Source organism: Nothoprocta perdicaria, unplaced genomic scaffold (genome assembly GCF_003342845.1).
Source record: "Nothoprocta perdicaria isolate Ctin4 unplaced genomic scaffold, notPer1 scaffold_42, whole genome shotgun sequence".
Taxonomy (NCBI): Eukaryota; Metazoa; Chordata; class Aves; order Tinamiformes; family Tinamidae; genus Nothoprocta; species Nothoprocta perdicaria.
In genome coordinates, this window is record NW_020455666.1 from 1,723,806 (window position 1) to 1,745,778 (window position 21,973).

Below are 21,973 nucleotides of genomic sequence, written 5' to 3' on the forward strand. Positions count from 1 at the left end.
GGGTACCATAATGGACTAYAGTACAACATTCATTTTTGTCAGCAAATAGGGAGAGGAAAAATAAATGAATAATGAAAGATAGTGCTTTGAACTAACTGCTGGGGAATGGCTTGATCCTGCTCACAATTATTGTTAATTACAGCAAGTGCATAATGTGAAACAATCAGCTCCTTGCCTTTCTGTCATGCTAAAGTTTGCTTTCATTGTTTTGCAGGTTTGTTTTTCTCTCTTTTTTTCTTTCATTTAAGTTATAAAAAGTAAAGATGTGGTTAAGTGACMGAAATCTTTGTGAAATTAAAATATTTTGGGAAAATCACAAAAATCCCTCTGCTCAGGGAAGAAATTGAGAAATTCTTGACCCTGGAGATGTTGCTGAGACTGTACCTGAGCAGCATCTCTGTCCCCATCACTGTCCAGATAAGACACCCGGTTTGGATTGCCCACTGAAGGGTGATGATCGGGAGGTTTTTTTGTTGCCTGCAACTCCGTAGCGGGTGGAAGGGACTGTACAGGGCATGCTCCTCTSAGGAGCAGCCATTGTTTGCAAGGCATTTGACTTGGACTTTTTTTCAAGTCTATTAATTTAATCACAGTCTGAATATYCTTAGCTTTTTATATTCTTTCTTTTTTCCTGCTGTGTTTTAGATCAGACTGATAACAGACTTTGGAAGTCAGCCTGCCTTGGAACAACTGCACTGTGTTAGTCTCTGTACAAATTCAGTGCAGCTGTACATGAAAACATGAATTTTCTAAAGCTTATGACAGTGTGGAATGGGTCTTTGTGCAGTCCAGAAATACAACTCCAGAGGCTAGGAATGTGCCTCTTGTGGGCATGCAGTGAATAAGAGGAAACTCAAAAACTGCCTTGCAATTAAAGACTTGAGAGAATAAGTAGCTAATGGAAAAGCTTTTTTTTTTCTTTTTTTCTTTCTTTTTTTTCTTTTTTTTCCTCTAATCACTCAAAGCAAAATAAATTCCCATTAGTAGCAGTAAGAAATGGGAGAGACTTCTTAAAACTTGTGGTCAGTGCAGGTTTCCCTGCAATCCTGGTTACATAGGAGGCAGTTTTTCTTCAGGAGCTTTTCTAGTGATGTGCAGGCTGCTAGTCCCAGATCCTGGAGCTGGTGGATCCCCATGTATTGCATGGCAAAGTCATGAGTGTTTTGTGTTTTGGAAGTGTCAGCAGTGGTGAGTGATGGAGGAGGATGAAGATGATTCCCTTTTCTTCTCCTAACTGCATTCGCAAAGCGGGAAGTTCCGTCTGCAGCCAAGGCAAAGAGCGAATCCACCGGGCTCATCCAGTCATTTTGCTCCTGTCGGCAGCTTGCTTGGCTTTGCTGGGACCACTTATGTGAGGAGTGATGGAGAAGGAGACTTTGTATCAGGCTGTAGCTTGAATAACTTGTGCTGGAACAGGGCGTTGAAGGTTGTTTTATTTCATCCCTTTTTTACCTCTCCCTTAGTGTAGTGCTACAGCATGAAAAAATAGGCAGTAAGTTTGGGCCGGTTTGATTCTGTTTGCCAGAGATCCTGAGTTAATAGGCTTAGTGCATAACTGGAATCACAGATGCTCTGTGTCCCATTATTTGTTTTGTAATAACATATTTATCTTGAAATAACCAACAGTCTGTTACAGAAGATTTGAAAATGTTTTTCTTTATCCCACCTAAACTGGTACAAGGAATGCAAGCTGACTGGAGGCAATTGCCATGTTAGGGTTTATAATTAGATTTGTCAGAGAATTCCCTGGGATAAAAGAAGGAAAAAAATGTTCTTGTTTCATAATCTTTCAAAAAGATATCCTATCTTTGTCCTCTTTAGCAGATATTAGTACAGGAAATATGTTTGCCTTAAAACAAGAAATAAATGCAGTATCATAAAAAAGATTCCAAGTTTTTGTACATGGAACATGCAAATGTCTGTCCTTGCTTTATGCCCCTCATGAATGAATGATACTTTTTTTCTTCTTACAAAAATGAATTTTAAGTTGCATTAAGTTATGTAGAGATGAAATCAGGGATATTTTCAGCCACCACTTAGCTACAAAGTTCAGTTTCTTTTTCTTGATCTACTCTTGGCTTCTTGCTGTTATACAAAAATTTCAGCCTTGTGAAGGTGCCAAGTGACTTCAATTCAGCCCGTGTTGCTGTTCCTTTCTTCTGCATCTTGCGTGTTGCTGATAAGTGAGCTTCAAAGCCAGGGTTTGTTCGTGAGGAGCATGTGAACCTCTGTGCTTTTGGGTGCCTACAATTAGTGGCATGGGCTGCTTGGACAGACAAGACAGCCCATGTATCGTTCTGGACTGCAAAGATTATATTCACAAATACATGTGTTGTTTTTTCCTTTTTTCTTTGATGCGAAAGGAACAAGAAGTTGTAAGAGAAGATGCAACTGGGCCACAACTTCACATTTTTCTCTTAGATTCACTTCTCATGCTGCTACCCATCGGGGTGATCTCTCTCCTGGAGCAGAGATGCATCTAACCTCGTGCTAATGCAGGTGATACCCTCACGTTTTGAGATGGCACTCACCATCAGCTTAGAAACAGTTGAGAGCACAGAGCCATTTATTAGTAAATCCTCAAATTTGGGGGAGTCATCAGGCATGCATCTAGACCTGGTCCAGACCTCCAAGATCTATGAAATCCAGCTTTATAATTCTGCTCTGGTGAAGCTGAGGGGCTGCTTTGGTGTTTTGTGGTTAAGTTTATGCCAGTGATGCAACTGATACCAGATACCAGCATATTTGGTGGTGACATTCCAACACAGAAAATATTGACAAGCTTCCAGGATGAGACTTTCCCTGATTAGGGAAATCAAAGAATAGTTTTCCCAGCAGGCCTTCATTTAGCTCGTCCAAATTGCTTCTGTTTTAATTGGCCCGCGCTTCCTTGAAGCAACCAGACAATGAAAAATTTGATGCGAGTGCTACAGGATTGAACGCCTGTTCCTTGGGACAGCCCCCTGGAGACGTGCACACGCACCAAAAAACATAATGAAACATCGTCCTGGTCTGGAAGAAGAAAGTAGCTCTAAGTGTAACCTTGCAGAGCGCTGAGTCAGTGGGGTCGTTGGGTGATGTTGCTCCTCAATAATGTTCAGTGGTTCATTTGGATTGAAAGTAAAGATGCATCACACGAGTATGGATTTTTATGATCAGCATTTCTTGGACCCCAGCAAGCACACACCCCATCTGAACTTAGTGCAACACTCGAATTTCCTGCCTTTCCACTGCTCCATCTGCAGCTCCTGGACCTTTCCTGAGCAGGAAGTACCACCCTATCCCAATTGCAAGTATCTTAGAGCTTTTGTTGCAGAAATACCCCCCCACACCAAGGAAGCGCGGGGTGGGCGCGTGTCAGGCTCACCCGACGTGCGCTCTGGCGATGTTCCTCGGCTCTTCATAAAAGAACTTYGCGGCTCAGGTGCAGCCTCTGGATCTTGTTGCGCAGTGCTGGAGAGCTCCGTGACGGTGGGTAACGTCAGTGGAGCCTTGAGCCTTTGATGCTTCACTCTCCGCCTTCCAGAGCGCGAGGCAGGCTGTCCCCCGTGTCGCAGTGAATCATGAATGGCACGAGCTCAGAGAGATTTGTTTTTAAAGCACTGAAGGCAGCACAAGCTTCGTATTAGTTGTTTATTGATTAATATTTAATTGGAGGTGAAATAAAAAATTAAGCAGGCGAATGACTCAATTGCATGCTAAAAAGCAGCATTCGTGGCTTGCTGCAGTTGGCAAAGGAAAGTGGAATCTCTAAGAAGAGGGGAAAGAAAGAGCAGGGCTGGCACAGCGAGTCAAGGGAGGGCCTTTGATTGGGGCTGGTGAACATAGAAATGTCCCATGGAGACGTGCTGTGCAGATGGCCTTGCTGACACCGAGTTTAGTGGCCTTGGCAGCACTAGTGCAGAGGGTGCTCATGAGAAGAAACAAATAATTGTCACTTTACTGGAACTTGATGGAGCAGTCATGGGAATTTATATTTTTATTAGAGGATCTTTTAAAAAAACAAAAAATCCAGCAAATCCCTTTAAGTCCTCTTGTTAGGTGAGCATCATACTTTGTTTAGTTTTTTGAACAGTGTGGCTGTTACAGGTAGCTAGTGTTCATGATCTTTATTTGTACAAATCCTGGGAAAAGCTCTTCCTCTATCTTCAGCACGTAAGTAGCAGTGTCATTCATTCTTTGCTGTTATTGATGCCTTATTCTCTTCATAGCGTTTGGGGGAAGGCGGGAGGACTCATGTCATCAGTGGCGGCTGCGGTGATGCACGGCTGCTCTGGATGAGGGATGACTCGTGGACACTTCTGACTTCTTTGTTTTATCCTCCCCCAAATAATGCTATAGGCTATTTCCTTTTTTTATTCAGCATCATGATCAGTCCTGTTTAAAATCAGATGAAGCAATAAGTAAATGAGACTTTGCCCACGTGCTGCACACAGGATGTTGYCTTGGAAGGGGTCGATGCTGCAAATGCTGTCCAGCCTCCAAGCAGGGATGGCCAAGCATTGGAGATGACACAGGGAAGCTCCTCCTTGGGTATTGGCCCCTCTCTGATACTGTTTCTCCCAGTTGCTTGTTGTAAGCCACATTTTGTGCTCAAATCCTGTTCCTTTTTAAACTTAGAAAGAACATGTAAAAAACAGGGTTGGCAGAAGTTCTTAAGACTGCAGTACRTGGCAGTCAATGGGACGGGCAGAAGCATGTAGCAGTTGACTTTGCTGCATCCTGTAGTACCTCAATGAAACTTCGGCACTTTTGTTTCTTGTTTTTCATTGCAATCAACGGAATTRTTACCTGTGAATGAGGGGCCTGGTTGCTTGGTTTGTCTGACTGAGCAAGGCACATTGCACAGCTCCAAAGAGGAGCTACTGCTGCCTAGTGACYATGGTGGGCTTGCTTGCTGTCCCCTGGCGAGGGCAGTGCAGTTTGCTCGGTGCAATGCCAAGCCCCGTGTTATGACAGTGATAGGTGAGCAGAAAGTTACAGTTCCTTGAATGTAAGATTGGAGCTTGAAATAATTTAGGATCCTTTTATATCCTTGATCCGTGCACTCATTTGCAGACCGCATTATTGCACGTGGGGAGTTCAGAATCTGCACTTTGCCCAGGGTGGGTTTGTAATTCTGCCGACCACCAGGTAGATGCTGTGATCTTTTTTTTTTTTTTTTTATTGCAAAAATAAACTATTTAAGTAGTGTGCAGGCAGTAACCTGCTTGAGACAAAACAGAAACATTTAATCCCTGTTAAAACTCTATGTCCAATGCAATAGCTGCTTTCTGCAGCATTTAGACCAGCTTTGTTAGAGTATGGGAAGCAGCTTTCACATGCTGGTTTTAGCAAGGAGCCCACTGTCTCACAGGTGTTGCGAGCGTATCGTGCTGCACACCGCGAGCTGTGCACATGTGTGCACCTCCATGCTCACGCGACTCTGGGCCACCATCTCCGCCAGGAGAGCGAGTCACCAGACAGGCTCTTGTTCAGGCTAAGGCACTGTAGTGTTTTCTCTCTGCTCTGGGGCTTGTTTACCTCTGTAGAAGGCAAGGCTGCATAATCTAATGTATTTAAATGCATTCGGAATTTGTAATGATTGTTCCTAGTTTTTCCACCAATTCTACTTTATGGAAGAGCAGTTTTTTAAATGGTTTTAAGTATTAAAAAATGATAGCGTTTAATAATTTTTGCTACTTTGCAGTCTTTATGAGGGTTTTTGTGCTTGTCATATGAAAGATTGATGTGGCTACATGAACCGGAGCACATGCTGGAGGTTCATCTAGGATGCGGGACTAATGGCTTGCCTATTAATATTCATGAGCCATCTCATTTAGCGGGTGCTCTAGGGGCTCAAATGCAGTAACAGACCCTGCTCTTGGTGCTGTAGCCAGAGCGAGCTCTGCACGTGACAGAGCTGGGGTGTCCTTGTCACTGGCGATAGCTCTGAGGACCGGCAGCGTTTTGCAGCGCATCTCTACGGTGCCTGGCTTGCCTTAAATGCAAAATCAAACTGCAACAGTGCTAAAAATGAACTTGTAATCCTGTTTGTAGAGTGTTGGTGCTCTCCTGTGACGCCTCTTTTCTGGTTGTTCCCAAAGGTCCCAAGGAAGCAATGACCATGTAGATGCTACAGCTCGCGAGCAGCAGAATGGGAAGCAGTGAATGGAGTGGAGCTGGTCTGCAGCCTTGAGAGCAGCCTTTCTGCGGACCACGAGCCACTCAGGGACACCTTGCACGTCAGGGGCATCTCCCCTCCGCCTGCTGGACAAACTGGATTCTTTTTAATATCTTAGGTCGGAATTTGAGATTTCTTTTCTTCAATTTTTAAATAGTTTTGAGATTGTATCAGCTGTAAAGAGTGGAGCAATATAATCAGCAACAATGGGTGACATGACAAACAGCGATTTTTACTCCAAGAACCAAAGAAATGAGGCCAACCATGCAGGAGAGTTTGGGTGCACGCTGCAAGAACTGCGCTCCCTCATGGAACTGCGAGGAACAGAAGCAGTAGTAAAAATTAAAGAGACATATGGGGAAACAGAGGGGCTCTGCAGACATCTGAAGACATCACCAACAGAAGGTAAGTGCTTTTTACTTTCTGTAGTTGAACTGGGGCTTCTTGCATTTGTGTTCTACACATAATGTGAGCAGTGCAGGGGAGAGAGGCCTTGTTTCAAACCTGAACAGAATTCTCCTAATGCTGTCATTACTCCCAGCAAGGACAAAATCGATGAAAAAGCCTTCGGAGAAAAAAGATGAAAAGAGTCACTCGTTTGTCTAGCTTTAGCTAAACCTAGCAGGAGAGTAGAAGAGGTGCTATTGATTAATGCTAAATGCGTTATTTTTTCACTAAAAGGAAGCAAAAAAATATAAAAAAATCAAAATGTATTTTTGACATTCTAAAGAAGCTTTAACTTATATCCTTTGGAGGCAAGAAAAGAGAGTCCTTTCTTCAGAAGAAATTTGAGCTATTTAGACAGCCTGAAGATATGCAGTGAAATTTCAGTGTGTACATTATGCATCCTGGTAGGCCAACATAGAGCATTTATATTTCCTGATTACTAATCTTGCCTAACTTTATTACTACAGATAATTTTGCTCAAGTTATTGTTCGACTTCATATGTGTTCAAGTTATTAGGACTTCTTTTGCATTTGTAACAACTCCACTCTGGACTTTCTTACATTTATATATTCCATTAATAACATTTCAAGATGTATTCTCATAAATGTCTTCAGAGTCATTTACCTGATCATCAGTCATTAATCTGGGTCTCAGCCACCATCACTGTATTTTTATCTCCAAGGAATATTAACACGTTGGGAAATCATACGTCTGTGAATCTCTAATATTTAGCTTGTCTTATAAAGCAGTTAAGATGTTCATGTTATTTTCTTTTTTCAAGAGGAGTGTTAGCTTTTCTCTTTTTTCTTTTTTTTTTTTTAAATGAATCATTTAGTTACCTCCTGTGTTTAAATGCCTGAAAATCCTGAACTGTTGGTTTAATCATAAACATGTCAATTGTAATGTCACACAGTGTGATACTATAAACGACGCTAGTTGATGTGTCCCAAAGGAGCAGCTATAAATGCCTGGTTTTCATATAAATTCTTTATGACCTTGCCTTTAATCTTATGCAGTCTCAGAATTGCCTAATGGTTAGAAACCATAAAACTGTCAAATATACCTTTTCAGCAAAAGATTATTAAGCAAATTTAGTGATGAAGCGGGCAATAAGCTTCAGTAGTACTTTGGCCTTCCTGCGCCATCTTGTATTCCAAAGTATCGGGTGACGAGGGGAGCATTTCCCATCAGGTCTCTGCCTTTTTGTAGAAAGCCTCCCAGGTATCTGATACTGCAGACAGAACCTCTTATCCTACCCAGAAATTGTGCCTAGTGCTAGGGGGGAGGAAGGAGGAAGGGATTGCCTTCAGGGAAAGAGGGAAGGGAAGAAGAAAGAAGGAAGGTCCCTCTACTCGGAGTGGGCCAAAGCTGCTGCACACGGGACAACCTGCTCATCAGAGAACGTGACTCATTCTGCCAGCTCCATGATGTATCTGGGGAATTGCATATAGGAACTATAGAAATTWTGTCTACATGGCAGAATAATTTTTAATTTTCATTTATAAAATACCTACATTTTAATTTATAAATACCTTGCAAGGGATTCAGGGCCTTATATGTTCTTCTAGATGAAGCCTCAGCCTGGGTGAGCCAAGAGCACTTGAGTGAGTTCAGTGAAGTTCTGCCAGCTTACTCTCCTTCTTACCTGCTCCCCGGGCACTTCAAAGGAAGTGCTCGTTGCATTATCTGTTCGATACATGACATCAAGGAAACTTAATTCCTCATATCAGAACAGACTGTGTGGGTCCAGCTAGTGTGGCGTGCTGACTCCAGCAGTATCTATATCTGATCCTGCAGATAAGGTAACTTTCCTAGGCCTTASGCACGCTTGATTGCTTGGACATTAAGGAAGAACCTTCTGGCTTCAAGTAGCAATCAGCATAGCTTTGCAGTTGTGAAGACTCTGCTGTGTTTTAATTTTGAATTAGTCTATATAATAGAGATTCCCAGTGAACACTAGGCTTTGATCTTTTTTTCCTTGTTTTTCTTGGAGAAACAGTTGTAGAAGGAAATGTTTCTGACATATGTAATGTTAGACTCTGGAAATTTTCATTTGAGGGGAATTGCCTATTAGAATTTAATAGAGTATGTTGGAGGGTTATGTTGCACATAAGCATATGGTTAGACATATGACCCTAGCTGTTTGTCTAACCACAATGAGGGAAGTCATGATGTGGAAGTGGGTGGAAGTGAAGATTAGATTCTCTAAGATCAGGGTTTATTCTGGGAGAGGGAAATGCTGAAATGGGGCTTCTTACATGGAAAGTCTTAAGAAAACCTTGCTGAGCACGAGTATGTAGGAAAGAGCATCTTCTTTCAGGTGTGACCCTGGAATTTGGTTTTGCTTCTTGTGTTTGTAAGTAATTTCAGAAGTGATTTTCACAAAATCTTTGTAATTTTATGGAGTGGGGCTGGAGCAGTTACAAGAGTAGAGGGAAGTGCTTGTGTAGGCACATTTCGATTTGGTGAAATGTGCTCTAATCTGAGGTTAGTGGTTTGCTCAGTAGTTAGAAAATAAGCAGCAGTAATTAGGCAAGAGTTCACTCAGCAATTCATCGCCCATGTTAATATTTGATGTGCTGCCTATGGACTAGAAGAAGCAATTGCTTGTACGGAAAGTGCTTTTCCTAAGGTGCTGCTGAGGGGGGCCTTGCATGTGTCAAGTTAATAGATTTTATGTAAAACTCAAAGGTTAGGGGCACAGAGCAGTGTTTTGTGCAGTACCTGAGTGCACGAGGCGGCTCCATGTGGAGCTGTAGGAGTTGCCTGGTCGGGCAGAAGGGTATTTGCAGGCGCCGGGGGGCATTACCAGCACTCAGGCCTTTCTTTCAGCTGTCTTTGATCTCTCTGCTAACTATGAATGCCGTGTGGATCCCAGATCTCCGCTGGGCCTGAGGGATTTTCTGCATTAAAGTCGTCATATTCTAATGAAAAGCTGCCATTTCAGCACTTTTAAATACAACCCCTTCAAAAAACCTATGGAAATATTTTAAACAAAAAAAGTGCTTTCTTGAGTTCTATTTGAAAATACTTTTATTCAGATGAGCTTCCATGATATTATTCTAGTAATAGAGAAGATGAGCAGGATCTCCTTCTCTACCGTATTGTTGTGAAGACCTTGCCGAATGGCCTGTGGGCAGAGCCAGCCTGACAGTAATCTCCTTTTCCCTGGGATCGGAGGCTCCAAGACCCACCAAAGCCTTGCAAGGGGTGCTGGATGAAATGGGATGAGGCGGCTGGCTGCAGGTCAGGCGGGAGAAGCCACGCGCTCTTCCTGAAGCYGCTGCTTGCTGCCATTTCATCCACAACTTCACGCAGGATACGCCACTGTGTAGCAACACATTCAGCTATGTTCCCTTCATGCTGCAAAAATCTTTATTCCTTTTAAGAATTAATTAGTTAACTTCCGTGATCTCTTGGTTAAGACACTGGAATACAGTCATTTGAAATGTGCCTGAAAAGCAAAGCCGTGTTTCGTGCTGCTGCTTTCCCTTTTTTGTAGACAAGAGAAACTGTTGCCGTGGCAAGATCTGCCCTGTCAGGCCTGAAATGACCATTCCAACAGGATGCTACATACTGGTAATAGCATTTGAGTGTGCTGAAGTTTTCCTGTCAGTGTTAAGCTATTACCTGATGGACAAGCTTTTAGAAATGGTCTGGTGGGATGTCAGAACATTTCGGGTGCAACATGATGATTTGAGCCCTTGAAATGTAGTTTTATTATGCAAAATGTCTTTTTTTTTTTCCCTCTCTTTTCTCTCTAGTCCTTCTACGACACTGTAGAAAGCAAGAAGTGAGTACCTAGTAATTAAATGACAATATTTCTAGCRTAGAAGCTGGCTTTTTATTGACATAACTGTCCTCAGCTAGGAGAGACCCAGGATAAATTACTCTCTTGCTCATGTTTGTTATGTAGGAGATGGGGGCTAAATATAAATTAGGCCAACAATAGATATGTTTATTCTTATTATAATATAAAAATCCTTCTATGATTTTTAACTATGAGGTAAGCAAAGATGGAGTATAATAAAAATGGTGCAGTTGCTTTTTAGTACCACAAAGAATCAAGAATTCCAGTTAATGCTAAAAATGGAATATAACTTTATGCCGCTGAGGATATCCTCTTTTTCTGTATAAATATGCAGTTAATAATTTAGTGTTTTGATTTGGAAGGTAATCTTTCTCGTAGATACTGAATTTCAGTTAGGAGCAACACTGAGTTATTATTTTAATTGAGCTACAGAGATGCAAAGACATTTTGAAAAGCATGCTGAGGGGAATGGATGATAGATGTTAGATCCAGGCAAATATAGATATTAGATATAAAATATATATTTCAAAAAAATACATGAAAATACATATTTATAGGAAATAACTATCAAAACTTAAGAAAAACTGAAGGTTGCATAGAAAACATTAAGATTGTGTTTGTTTAAGTATTTATACAGAGAAGGTTGAGGAAGGACAAGATTTCTTTCATTCACTGGTTCATAGCACAAGGAGGCTGTCAGAGACCCAAATCCGTGAAATGATAAACTGTCAAAAATAGATTATGAAAGGGAAGAAACTAATATAAACCTGATTTTAGATGTTTAAGGCAGTCCTAAATATCTCAAGTTCTATTCATAATTAACGTATAAATTCAAGACTATCTTAAAGGTTAGAATACTCTCCCATTCATGAAGTTAATTTTTAAAAAAAACCTCTTTTGCAAGTTCTTCCAAAATAAATGGGAGAAAGATGGATGTGATGCTGGCTGAAGCACTTGGAAATCTTCAGAGCAGCATCTCAAAAGTCCTGTCGAAGAGGAAGTGCTCATCATCTTTGAAGATCTCCATGCTGTCTAATTCCTTGTCTTAGTTTGTGGTATCAAAAAGTAACTTCAGGCCAGTTTGTCAGCGTAGCCAGCCCAGAAGCCAAGCTCATTATTTGCAGTTGTTTCCCACRCATGGCAGGACTGTTGTAAACAAGGGAAAATCTTCCTTCACCCTTGGCACTGCTGATGTCTAGAGGGCTCCCTTTTGCAACATGTCTTTTTCCTTCCTTGTGTGTAAGGTAGGAAAAATGAAATTTAAAACTCCTGTTTCAATTAGTTCCATGGGTCGATATGATGAAGTTTTCTGTGGCTGCTTCTCTATGCTCTGTCGCCTCTGGTTGGCCTGTTGAAGAGCCAGAGCTGGAGTGAACGACTCTGTACGCTTCATGCTGCTATAGGCAGTATGTTTATATATTTATAAAATAGCTGCATTTCTAATGATTTTGGTTAGCGTGTGGAGCATTCTTGGCAACCATAGCTGTTTTCCTTATCTAAAATTTCCATTGTTTGTGTAATGGAACAGCAAGCACTCTTCCAAAGGTTACCCAAACATAAGCATCTCAGATGAATGGCTTAGATTTTTCTAAGTGATAAGTCCCAATTTCATTGCTCGTTTTGTTTCTGTTTTTTGGCATGTCGTGCTGCTGGCTGATTTACTTGGAGCTTTGTTCGTTTAGTCTGAGAAAACTCGAGAAGTATTGCCTGGTGCATTCTTCCTGCATGACTTTTAAAATAGATGTAAGCCAGATCACCTGCTCCTTGGAGACCTTAGAATGGCTTGCAGAGAGCATCCCTCAGTAAAACTGRTACTGCTTTAAAATAAATTTGGGAAAAGAAGAAAGTGAAGGAATGTCTTGTGCCCGTTCTATTAGGCAGCAGCAGAGATTTTCTGAGCCCAGTGCTGATTTATTTATGCCTTCACCCAGCAGATCAGCTTCCCCTCGGAGGCATCATGTTCCGGGCCCGCTGGGCACGGGGCTGGATGCCTAGGGGACTGTAACTAGCTCCCTTCCACTACCCTCGGTCCTGGAAGCCCTCAAGGACCTGCCCCACCAAAGGGAAGTCCTTCCTCACCACTTTGGAGGTGCCCTCACGTGCTGACATTCCCTGTACCAGCCTGTGCCCGAGGCTCCTGCCTCATCTGGGCACAGAGATGCGATCCTGGAGCTTGTTCCCTTTCCAGAGAATGAAAGTGCTGCTATTATGCAGCGTACTCAACAACTGTCTAGTTCAAAACTTAGGAGTACTAGTTTTTCCTTGTTGGCATTAGTAGCTTGTGTATTGTGTGGGGAAAAAAAACGGGACTAGATCTTTAACTTAATATTGGCAGCGTACATAGTGATGGGGGGAATAATTTTGAGACTTCATAAACCCTGGCGGTTACGTCAGCGGTCTAGATTGCAAAGCGGGATTACGTTAGTGGTGGTGCTCCCTTAGAAAAAGGCGATTAGTCCTTTGCTTGGAGGATCAGAAAGGTTCTCAGCTGCGTCGCCTTGCGCATGTGTGTCAGAGCAGCCCCTGTGCTGGCCAAGAGGAGCTGTGCTTTGCATCGGTACCACTGAAAAGCTTGAGAGGAGAGCGCTGTGGAGTGGTGACTGAGTCGCGTTGCAGCTTTTCCTTTGCAGAGGAGGAGTTTGCAGCAAACCCTGGGCAAGAAAAGCAGTACTGCAAGGGAAAAAAAAATGTGGTAGATACTGTGCTGCTTTTGTATTGCAGAGCTTTGAAATCCATAAATATATATAGCGTGTCAGCCCTGAGTGAGACCTGATTTGTCTTCATTTTGCTTGTGCTTTGAAAAAGCTGCAGGAAGAAAGGAAAGTCCATTAAACCCAATGAATAATCCAATCGATGTAGCCAGTCTGCCCTTGATGAAATTAGGCTTTGTCTTTGCAGTACATCAGAGAGGCTAGAGGGGATTTTCTTGCCTCGTTTTGGCAGTGCCCTAAGGAAGAAGCAGTCAGCATGTAGTGGTTTCATTTTTTTTTTGTCATTGGCCCTTTCGGAGGAAAGGCACGAGCACTGTCCACAAGCAGTTGTCTCAGCCGGCACGCAAAGGGATGCAAAAGGTGCTGCTTTTGCAGCTAGAGGTTTAAAGATGCAATAGCTGCCTCCATCTATACTGGAGGTTCCCAAACCCTCCTGTCATCCGTCACCGTTGGCTGCTGCGGGGCTTCCCACCGAGCCCTGGGAATTGGAAAACTTGGCTAGCGCTGTTTGTCGGGATTCCCGCAGGGATTGTGAGACTCTGGCCATGCTGTTCCTTCCACCCCTCCAGTTCACTCAGCAGCGGATTTTGTTTTGTTTTGTTTTCTGAAAGAGAATTCTATTAAATGTGCAGGGAGGGAAGAGTGTTTATCTAGACATGCTTGAAAGTCTCGTTATGGAGTCGGGGCTTTTGCTATGCCAGTTTAAGCTCAGTAGCCTTGCAAGGGAAGTTGGCACCGCAGAAAGGCTGATCCCTTTAATTAATGTGATGGGATTGAGGTAAGAGCAGTGTGAGAGGCAGTGTTGGCTCCCTGCTTCCCACCTCCTTTTGCAGTTGCTACTTGCCCTTCAAATCTAGACCAGACTTACTGTGCCCAACTGATTTCCTAGGAGTTTTCCAGAATAAAAGGATGATGGTGCTTGACATGCCTGTTGTTCGTAAAGGTGAGGTGAGGGGAAAATAAAGCATATGATCAATTTTTTGCCATTACCTCTGTGTGCTTCCAAGACAAACAAATCCGTGTTTCCCCTTGCTGCTCTCCTGCCCCAGGTGATGCGTTCCTGCTTTCTGTCCCACCTGCTTTCGAAACGCCTCCAGAAATGGCTCCCTGACACTGTCACCAAAATGCCTTGTGCATCTGTGTAAATGTTCTAGGGAACAGACTTGCAAATGCAGGAAGGAGTAAGRACAATGGAGGCTCCCATGCACCTGCGGAACTGCTCTCAACTCCAACATGAGGAACAGGAATCCCTTTCCACAGATAATGCTTTATTACCTCTGTATTGGAGACAGAGAGAAGTATCCCCTCCGAGGCCCATGAGGACCCTCACGTCTCGGCCCTGCCGGGGGGCAGCACAAGCCTGTTGGTAGCTGCTTTTTCTGTCATAGTAGCATTTATCAGCCCTGCTTTCCTCTCTGCTTTCTAATGAAAATTGTTAGGGACTGCAGATCCCCTTTCCTGGGCGGCTTGTGAGCTCAGCCATCGCTGAAAGCCCTGGAATACCTTTGCATAGGCTGGGATGCCTTTGGTGACTCCTAGGTGGTTGGTGTCCATCTCCTTCCCATGTAGCACTTGAAAACACTTGAAGCATTTGAGGGCTGCTGGCTTGGCCTGCAATGTGGAAAACATATTTTTCCCTCAGTAAAAAATTGCTTGTATTGGTGAACAATGACAAATTGGAAAGGTAAATCAGCAGCAAGGAGGAGCAGCAGCCTTGGAGTCTGCTAGTGTCACAAGATGTCAACCTTTCTTCCAAAAAGGCATTGGCAAAACGCAGGAGTGCGGACCAGGGCGCGCCGCGGCGGCGGGACGCGGCCCCTGCCTTTGTTCTATTGTGTTGGTGAGGCCAGCGGGAGCCGCGCGCCCGGGCGGCCTGACCCGGCCCTAGCGGCCCCTTGCAGGCCGCACAAGTAACGCTCTGAAGAAAATAAATCCTGAAGAAATGAAAGTGCTTCTAGCAGAACAAGTGTATTGGCTGGGCAAAGGTTGGCTGTCTTCTCTTCAGTGACTTATTCCTGCTGCTTTTTAACAATATTGTTTTAATGCTGTGGCATAGCTGAAGTAACTTGCTCCCATGTGAAGTATCAGGTGGCAGAAGCCATTGGGCTCAAATTGTCTTATTGACTGTTTTAAAGCAGCCTTCTCTCAGCAGAGGCCAAAGACAACCCGCAGTCCTTTATCACGTCCGTGTGTTATTGCTGCGTGTGCCGTGGCCGGCCTGAGAACCAGCCTGAGCTCGTGTCTGCGGCTGGAAGAACCCCTGGGTTTTACCTTGCGTCCTGGAGAGAGCGTGTGTGCCCAAGTGCCTGGAGTTTGGGAAGGGATTTAAAAATAACTCGTAAGGTTGGTGACTGCTTCTGCATTACCAGAGCAGAAAGGCTCTTGAGGTGAAATTATTCTTTTTTTTTTTCTTTTTTTTCAAAACCTAGATGTTATTTTTAATTCCTGACACTAATCCTGTTTAACAGGGATATCAAAGGGTGGCATGTTCTGCCATGAGATGCTCGCAGTGCTTTCTGCTGTCCCACTTTTCCAGAGTATTGATGCTGACATGAATGTTGCTGCAGCGAGTGGCCTAAAATTATGGGGAGGAATCTATTCCTTCTTGCTCTACGCAGTGACTGCCCATAGAATTTTCTGGGAAACCTGTAGTGAGATATGGAGATCTGGAAGGAGCAGTGAGCCACTTCTGCTTTCCTTGGTATATAAGGTGTGTGTGGCTGTGCCAATGTATCCTGAGAGACACACCCCTATTTTCTGTTCAGTAGGCAGTTTTACTTGTGATCTTTGCTGTGTCTTGATTAATTCTTGCAGGCAATTCAAACGGTTAGTGCTGAAGCTGCTCTCTCCCATGGCTCACACCAAACATTCTGCATTTCTCTTTTTTTTTTTTTTTTTTCCCCCCTCTCTATCTTGATTTGGGGCCTTTTGACAAAACTCTATCATCTTTATCTGCTTGCATTGCCCTGCAGAATAGAGGTGTTCACTTTAATATTACTTGTACAACTAGTTGGTGTTGACGATCAGATTAAATATTTCTGCATCACTTTAAGTATCCTTGAGGTATTAAATGCTGAAAATGCAATTGAACCGGATGCATAGAATGGATAACTGAATGGCCTTCTGCAAAGCCAGGCTGCCAGGCTCCTCTTGACAAGTTAACATTTCTTTTCAGGCATCTGTTATGGTTTCAAGAGCCTCAGATTATTCATTTGTAATTTAAATATTTACCATTTAAAATTGCATCATTTCTTAGCAAAAATTAAAGCAAATTAAATTTCTCAGACCTTTCAAGATGATAATTTGTAAAAATGAATTTTGAAAACTTTTGCCCCTTTTCACTGCATGAGGTAATTCATACAAAAATTTATAGACATGTCTTGTTAACTGATAATGTTTTCTTTTAAAAAAGATGGATTTTGATACTTTAAGGCCTTAATCTGGTCTGTGATTCCATCTGTATTGAGAAATCAAGATGTAAATATTCAAAAYGTAGAAAGCGTGAAATTAAAGGGAGGAAAAAAAAACATTCAGATGGGCTTTAAAAGTGCTGCAGTCCTGCAGTAGTGGAAATCTTACCATTTAGAAAGGCCAGGAAAGCAGAGCAGAAGGTGTTAGGAAGCAGAGTAACACCCTCCGAATGGCAGGAATGGAAGAGTCTAGAATTTGCTCCGCCAAGGATGGGTCAAGTGTGAGAATTGGAGCTTGTGCTGGCATGAGTAAGGGCTAGGTGATAGTCTGGCCACAAAATACTAGCTCTGGTGCAACGTCGTCTTAGCAAAGTTTCCACAGAGCCCAATGATCATTTGTTTGGTGATCCGCCAGCTAACGAAGAGGAGCTGGCAAGCGAGCTGGTTAACGAGCACCTCCCTGCCTCTCTGGGGGGCACCAGCTGCTGGATCCAATGTTAGGTCGGTGTATGTAAGTAAGGTGAGCCGGGAGGCAAAATTAATTAATACCTTTGTTGAGTTTATCAAAGGACCCAATCATCTACAGCAAAGCTGAGAGGGGAGATGTCCCGCAGGAAAAAGCTGTAACAAATTTGACCACGTGTCAGTTATTGTTTCCCTTTCTGTGACTCTGTAAATATATACATATGTATATGTGTRTCTATATATATTTACATATGGTGTAAATAATAAATTTGTATTTCCATGATATAAATATTGTATGGTTACATATACGTGTGTGTGTATATRTATATAAAATATTGAAAAGTAACATTTTAGAATAAATAAGATCTGACTTACTGTTCCCTCCCACTCCTTTCTCTGACCAAAAAAAAAATCAACAACAACAACAACAAAAAACTCTTGGAAAATAAAATTACTGAAATGCTTTAAAGATCCTGGGAGCATCTCCTGGGAAGCAAAATTGAGCACAAAGTTGAAAATAAAATTCATAAAAGTGAAGAAAAAAAGATGCAGTAGCTGATAGAAGGCAAAACAACCTGAAAACTTACAGGTTATTTTATTTCATAGCATGCACAAGGAGGAAGAAGATGGAACCTGTAAGAGAAAAATGGGATTTGCAAACTGTTTCCTTTGCAGCTGCTGCTGCTTCTGCATTTTAAGATTCGTCAGCTACTGGATCAAAACATGAGCTGTTTTTTATATGTATTTATATATATATATAATATATTTATGTATATATACACACACACAGGTTTCTTAATATGGACTATGAATTAGGTCGTGTCTGAGTTTGGATGCTCAAACTTTTGAACTATGTTTTTTAAAACTAAATTTCCAAGTTCTGGCTAATGTGGAGCTACATGACATTAATTCTGAAATGTAATTGTCTTGAGAAAGATTAAGTAGAGGTAGTGTACGAGTGCCTGATGGATGGGAGCTGTCCTGGGTTCCCAAGTAACCTAATGAGCACAGACTGATGCTGCTTTATTTTCATCTGCACTTTTATTGACCTGGAAAGTGGAAGTCAGGCTCATTTACAAAATCCATAGCAGTCTGCAAATAAGAAATTTGCTTTAAATTTCAGAGCAATCTGTATCTGAAATAATCCAAGTTCTGAAGTTGGTGTAAGCTTGATGAAGGTTGGCGACAGAGGCAGTTATACCAGCAACATCTGTATGGTTCTATTGAAATTATTTTATATATATATATACACACACACTTTAAATCATGCTAACTGTCTCGTACTAGTTTAATGTGTTTTATTAGAAAAGATGTCAAAGGAAAAATGGTCAAATTGTATCTCATGCTTGAATGGCATTGGTTTGGTTTGCAGGATGGTGTCATTTCCAACTTGTGATTCTATAGGGAATAAGAAAAGTGCTGGAGGATTTTAAGCTTTCACAGATCCTGCTTGTTACAATGGACAAACTTGGCAATTTGGGAGATTAGGAATGACTCTCAGGAGATGTTCCTAGAAGAAGAATCTTACATCTTACTATTTTCTTCAGACCAGATTGAAAATGATGTTTTTAATCTGTTTTCTCTAAAGTAAAAGCAATTTTACTTTCTGCAATATTCCCAGTCATGATTTAGTTGCACTTTTGAAATAATGGATTTATTAAGTGAAGTCTMTTGAGTTTTAGGAGCTGTGTACATGCAAGAGAGATTTTTTTTTCTTTTTTTTTCCTTTTAGTATATCCCAGAGTCAGCATCATTGCAGCTACAAGCAACTTAGAGGATTTTGCTGCCAGAATCAGATGGAAGTGGTTCTTGCCATAGAATTTGCTCTGCACGTTTTAATTCCAAGCACACRTGTGTACACCATTATCTTAAGTATTGTAATCTGATGAGTCCCATAATTAAGTGTGCTGCTGCATTTTGTGGAGTGTCCTCCAAATCCTGTTTAATTATAGATAAGAGGCAAAACAATATACCAGCGAGGCGAGACAGAGGTGGCTGTAGTTGCAGACCGGGGTGCACTATGTTGGTGCTCGTCTTTTGTGCTTTGTAACAGGAAGGTAATTCCTGTTGATATTCATCTCCTTTTAGCAAAAGTGCTTATTGTATGGTAGAGTTTTACAGTACATTTAATTTAGCATATGCAAATTTCCTCTGCCAAAATTTTACCTTCTTTCCCTAAGTAACTATGCAGCCACCAAAAGAAATAAGCTGAATGTTTTCTTGAGGAGCCCCGGGTAGCTGTGTGGAAGCTGCTGTGAAGAGTCTGGATTGTCCGGTTCGCCTTCCTGCTTCGAGACTGGTATTTTTGTTTTCTTTTCTAGAAGAGCAACTTGACAGTTTGAAGTGTAATGGGAGTCTGTGAAGGAATGAAACACATTCACGTGGATTGGCATTTACAGAACCTTTATCGTTTATCTTTTTTACGTTTTTGAATCAGTGTGAAAGCAAGTGCTCTTTCTCGTGGCCACTCCTCTGTGTGGTGTGGAGCAGCTTGCAGCTCCCTTGCTGTTCGGGGCAGCTGGGGCTCAGGTTGTGCTGTGTATCTGAAGGCCGTGCTGTGTATCTGAAGGCGGAGCTGTGTGCCGAAGCTCATGCATCCCGTTCATAGCTGCAGGGTTTCCCTGGCATTTTTCTGATGCGTGCATAGAATAAACAACATTTTGTAGCCTTATGTGTATTGTATGTACTTCTTGATTATTCGTTCACTTGGCAATCTCAAATCAATCCAAACGATTTTGAAATTAATCTATCTAAATATCATTGCTAAGAGTTAGAAGTGAAGTGATTAATCATCTCTTGCATAAAATTCTTTCTTGACTACAGGTTGATGAATGTATGTGAGGCACTGAGTTTGTGAGGAATGCTGTTGTCCCAGCACGTTACTTCAAAAATACCATACAGATAATACGAACATTCTTACATTTATAGGACATAATATTTGTGTATTTGCTATAGTAATTTGCTGGTATGTTASATCAGAGAGAACTATTAAGACAAGTGAAAAAGGAGGAAGGAAACATGTCTCACTCACACTGTTTAATGCTGCCAGCTGCCTTAATGAAATGACCATTTTAGTACCTGGGGCCATGGCAGACCTGGGTAGCCAAAACTGAGAACCTTAAGATGAAAAGACAGCTCTCTCTCTCAAAACTGGTCTTCTAATAGCAGAGAAGGGAAGTCAGCTGCTGCAGACAGGAACAGACTGACAAGGAAAAATGCCTAATTGTATCACAGTAAGTTTAATGAGCCAGGATTGGGTGCTTTGACTTGGCATGCTTTGACTCCTGGCTTGGTAGGATAAGCCTGCACCAAAGGTCTTGCAGCAGTATTGAGTCAGTGCTCAGGTACCAGTACCTATGTAGTGTTGAAAATACCAGTGTTATCTGATTGTTATTTTCAATGCAGAATTTATAAAGAAGGATGTTGCAGCTTCATYTTTGCCTTAGCATACCAAGCCATTTTGCATTTAACAGAACAAGCTTAATATAGACACTCTTTTCTCCTGAGGGTTCACATATTTTGTGCTCTGAAGGTGACATAGTTGTTGGTGAAAGCGAATTTAAGAAGTCCTTTATCAGCAGTGGACTTATGAATAATACATAGGCAGAAAGCACATCTGGCATGGCCATTACATAAACAAAAAGCAGGAGAACATTTTTTCTCTTGAGGTCTCATCTGCGTCCGATAGCTGCAGAATAATAATTGTGATAAATTTCTGATAGGAAAAGCACAATTTGATTTAAATTGTTTTACTGGGTAGTCCAACAGACTCATGGTTTATAAGACAACCACTTACGTATTTCTTCATGCAGTGAAGTATATAAATGCAATTGCCTCTTTATCAGGACTGTATTTACATTTGCAGCTTTAGGTCAAGGGGATGACGAGGCAGACACACRTGTCCTGGGGCTGAGCCCTGCCTGTCCTCCCAGAGCGCTCGTTCCAGTGCTCTGCTCCCTTGAGAAGGCTCTGTGGTCAAAATGCTAATGGTATCTCTGTGCCAAAGGGGGCACAGGGCAGGAACGAGGGGATTTCTCAAAGCTATTTCTCACATCTCTCAAATCTTGTCAGGCAGAGCAACGYGTTTAAGAAATTTAGCGCAGGTAAAATTGCATGGTTTGCATTAGGCATGATTTGTGCAACCTTTAGAACCATGTTTGAGCCTTTGCTTTGTTTAAAGCATAAGCACCGAGTCTGTTGAACCTAAGCATATGTTCAAATGGTTGGACTTCGATTATTGACGTTCTTGAACACAGAACTAGGCTGGGAGTTAAGGAAAAAGAGGACTGAGAGCTCTGAGTGACTCTGTTCTGGAAAAGGGTTGATTAGAGGCTGAGAAGTGTCGGGTCTCATAGTTTCTGCCAAGAGTTGCTGCTCAGTGCACTAGCAGGGACATGGCAGAAGTCCAAGCTGTGCTYCTGCTCCATGTGGCTCAGAGCGCTGGCTTCGCTGCTCTGAAGCATGAAGCAGATGCACTTTTTAAAAGGTTTTATAAGGAATTCAGAATTTTATGGGACCCAATAAATAGTGTGATTGTTCTGGTTTTGTTGCAACCAATTAGGATTATTCTTTCTTTTACAAAAACTAAATAGAAAGTGATGCCCAAAACCTTATTAAGAAAAAAAATCAATGTTTATGCTGTGTCTAGTCATTTAGTAAATAATTTTTTGTGTGCTGATATGCAGCTGGACACTGCATTGGAAGTTACTGATTTCATTTTGTCACTTGGACTTCATTTTCTGATCTCTACTTGCAGTTCATGTTAAATTTGCACCTTAGAAGATGCTCTTGATTCCTGAAATCACATTAGTGACAAGTTATTTAWTTAAAAGCACTATTTATAGGTATTTGAAGGCAATATTGTGCCACTACAGCAGTGCAGTGGCTGCTAGGAATCGTTAAAGATACCATCCARTGGAACCCCATGCAAAAGGCAATAGGTTGTTAAAAATGTAGGGTGTTAGA

The 21,973-nt window shown here is 42.0% G+C and overlaps 1 protein-coding gene across 5 annotated transcripts in view; it reads left to right on the plus strand.

Annotated features, from left to right (window-relative positions):
• Positions 1 to 21,973, plus strand: part of ATP2B2 (ATPase plasma membrane Ca2+ transporting 2) — a 171,067-nt gene that overhangs the window by 40,653 nt on the left and 108,441 nt on the right. For all 5 annotated transcript variants that reach the window (XM_026046138.1, XM_026046139.1, XM_026046135.1 and 2 more), the window contains exon 2: positions 6,087 to 6,568. In XM_026046138.1, the coding sequence (XP_025901923.1) occupies positions 6,370 to 6,568 (199 nt within the window). In that variant the 5' untranslated portion in view covers positions 6,087 to 6,369. The remainder of the gene's footprint in view (positions 1 to 6,086; positions 6,569 to 21,973) is intronic.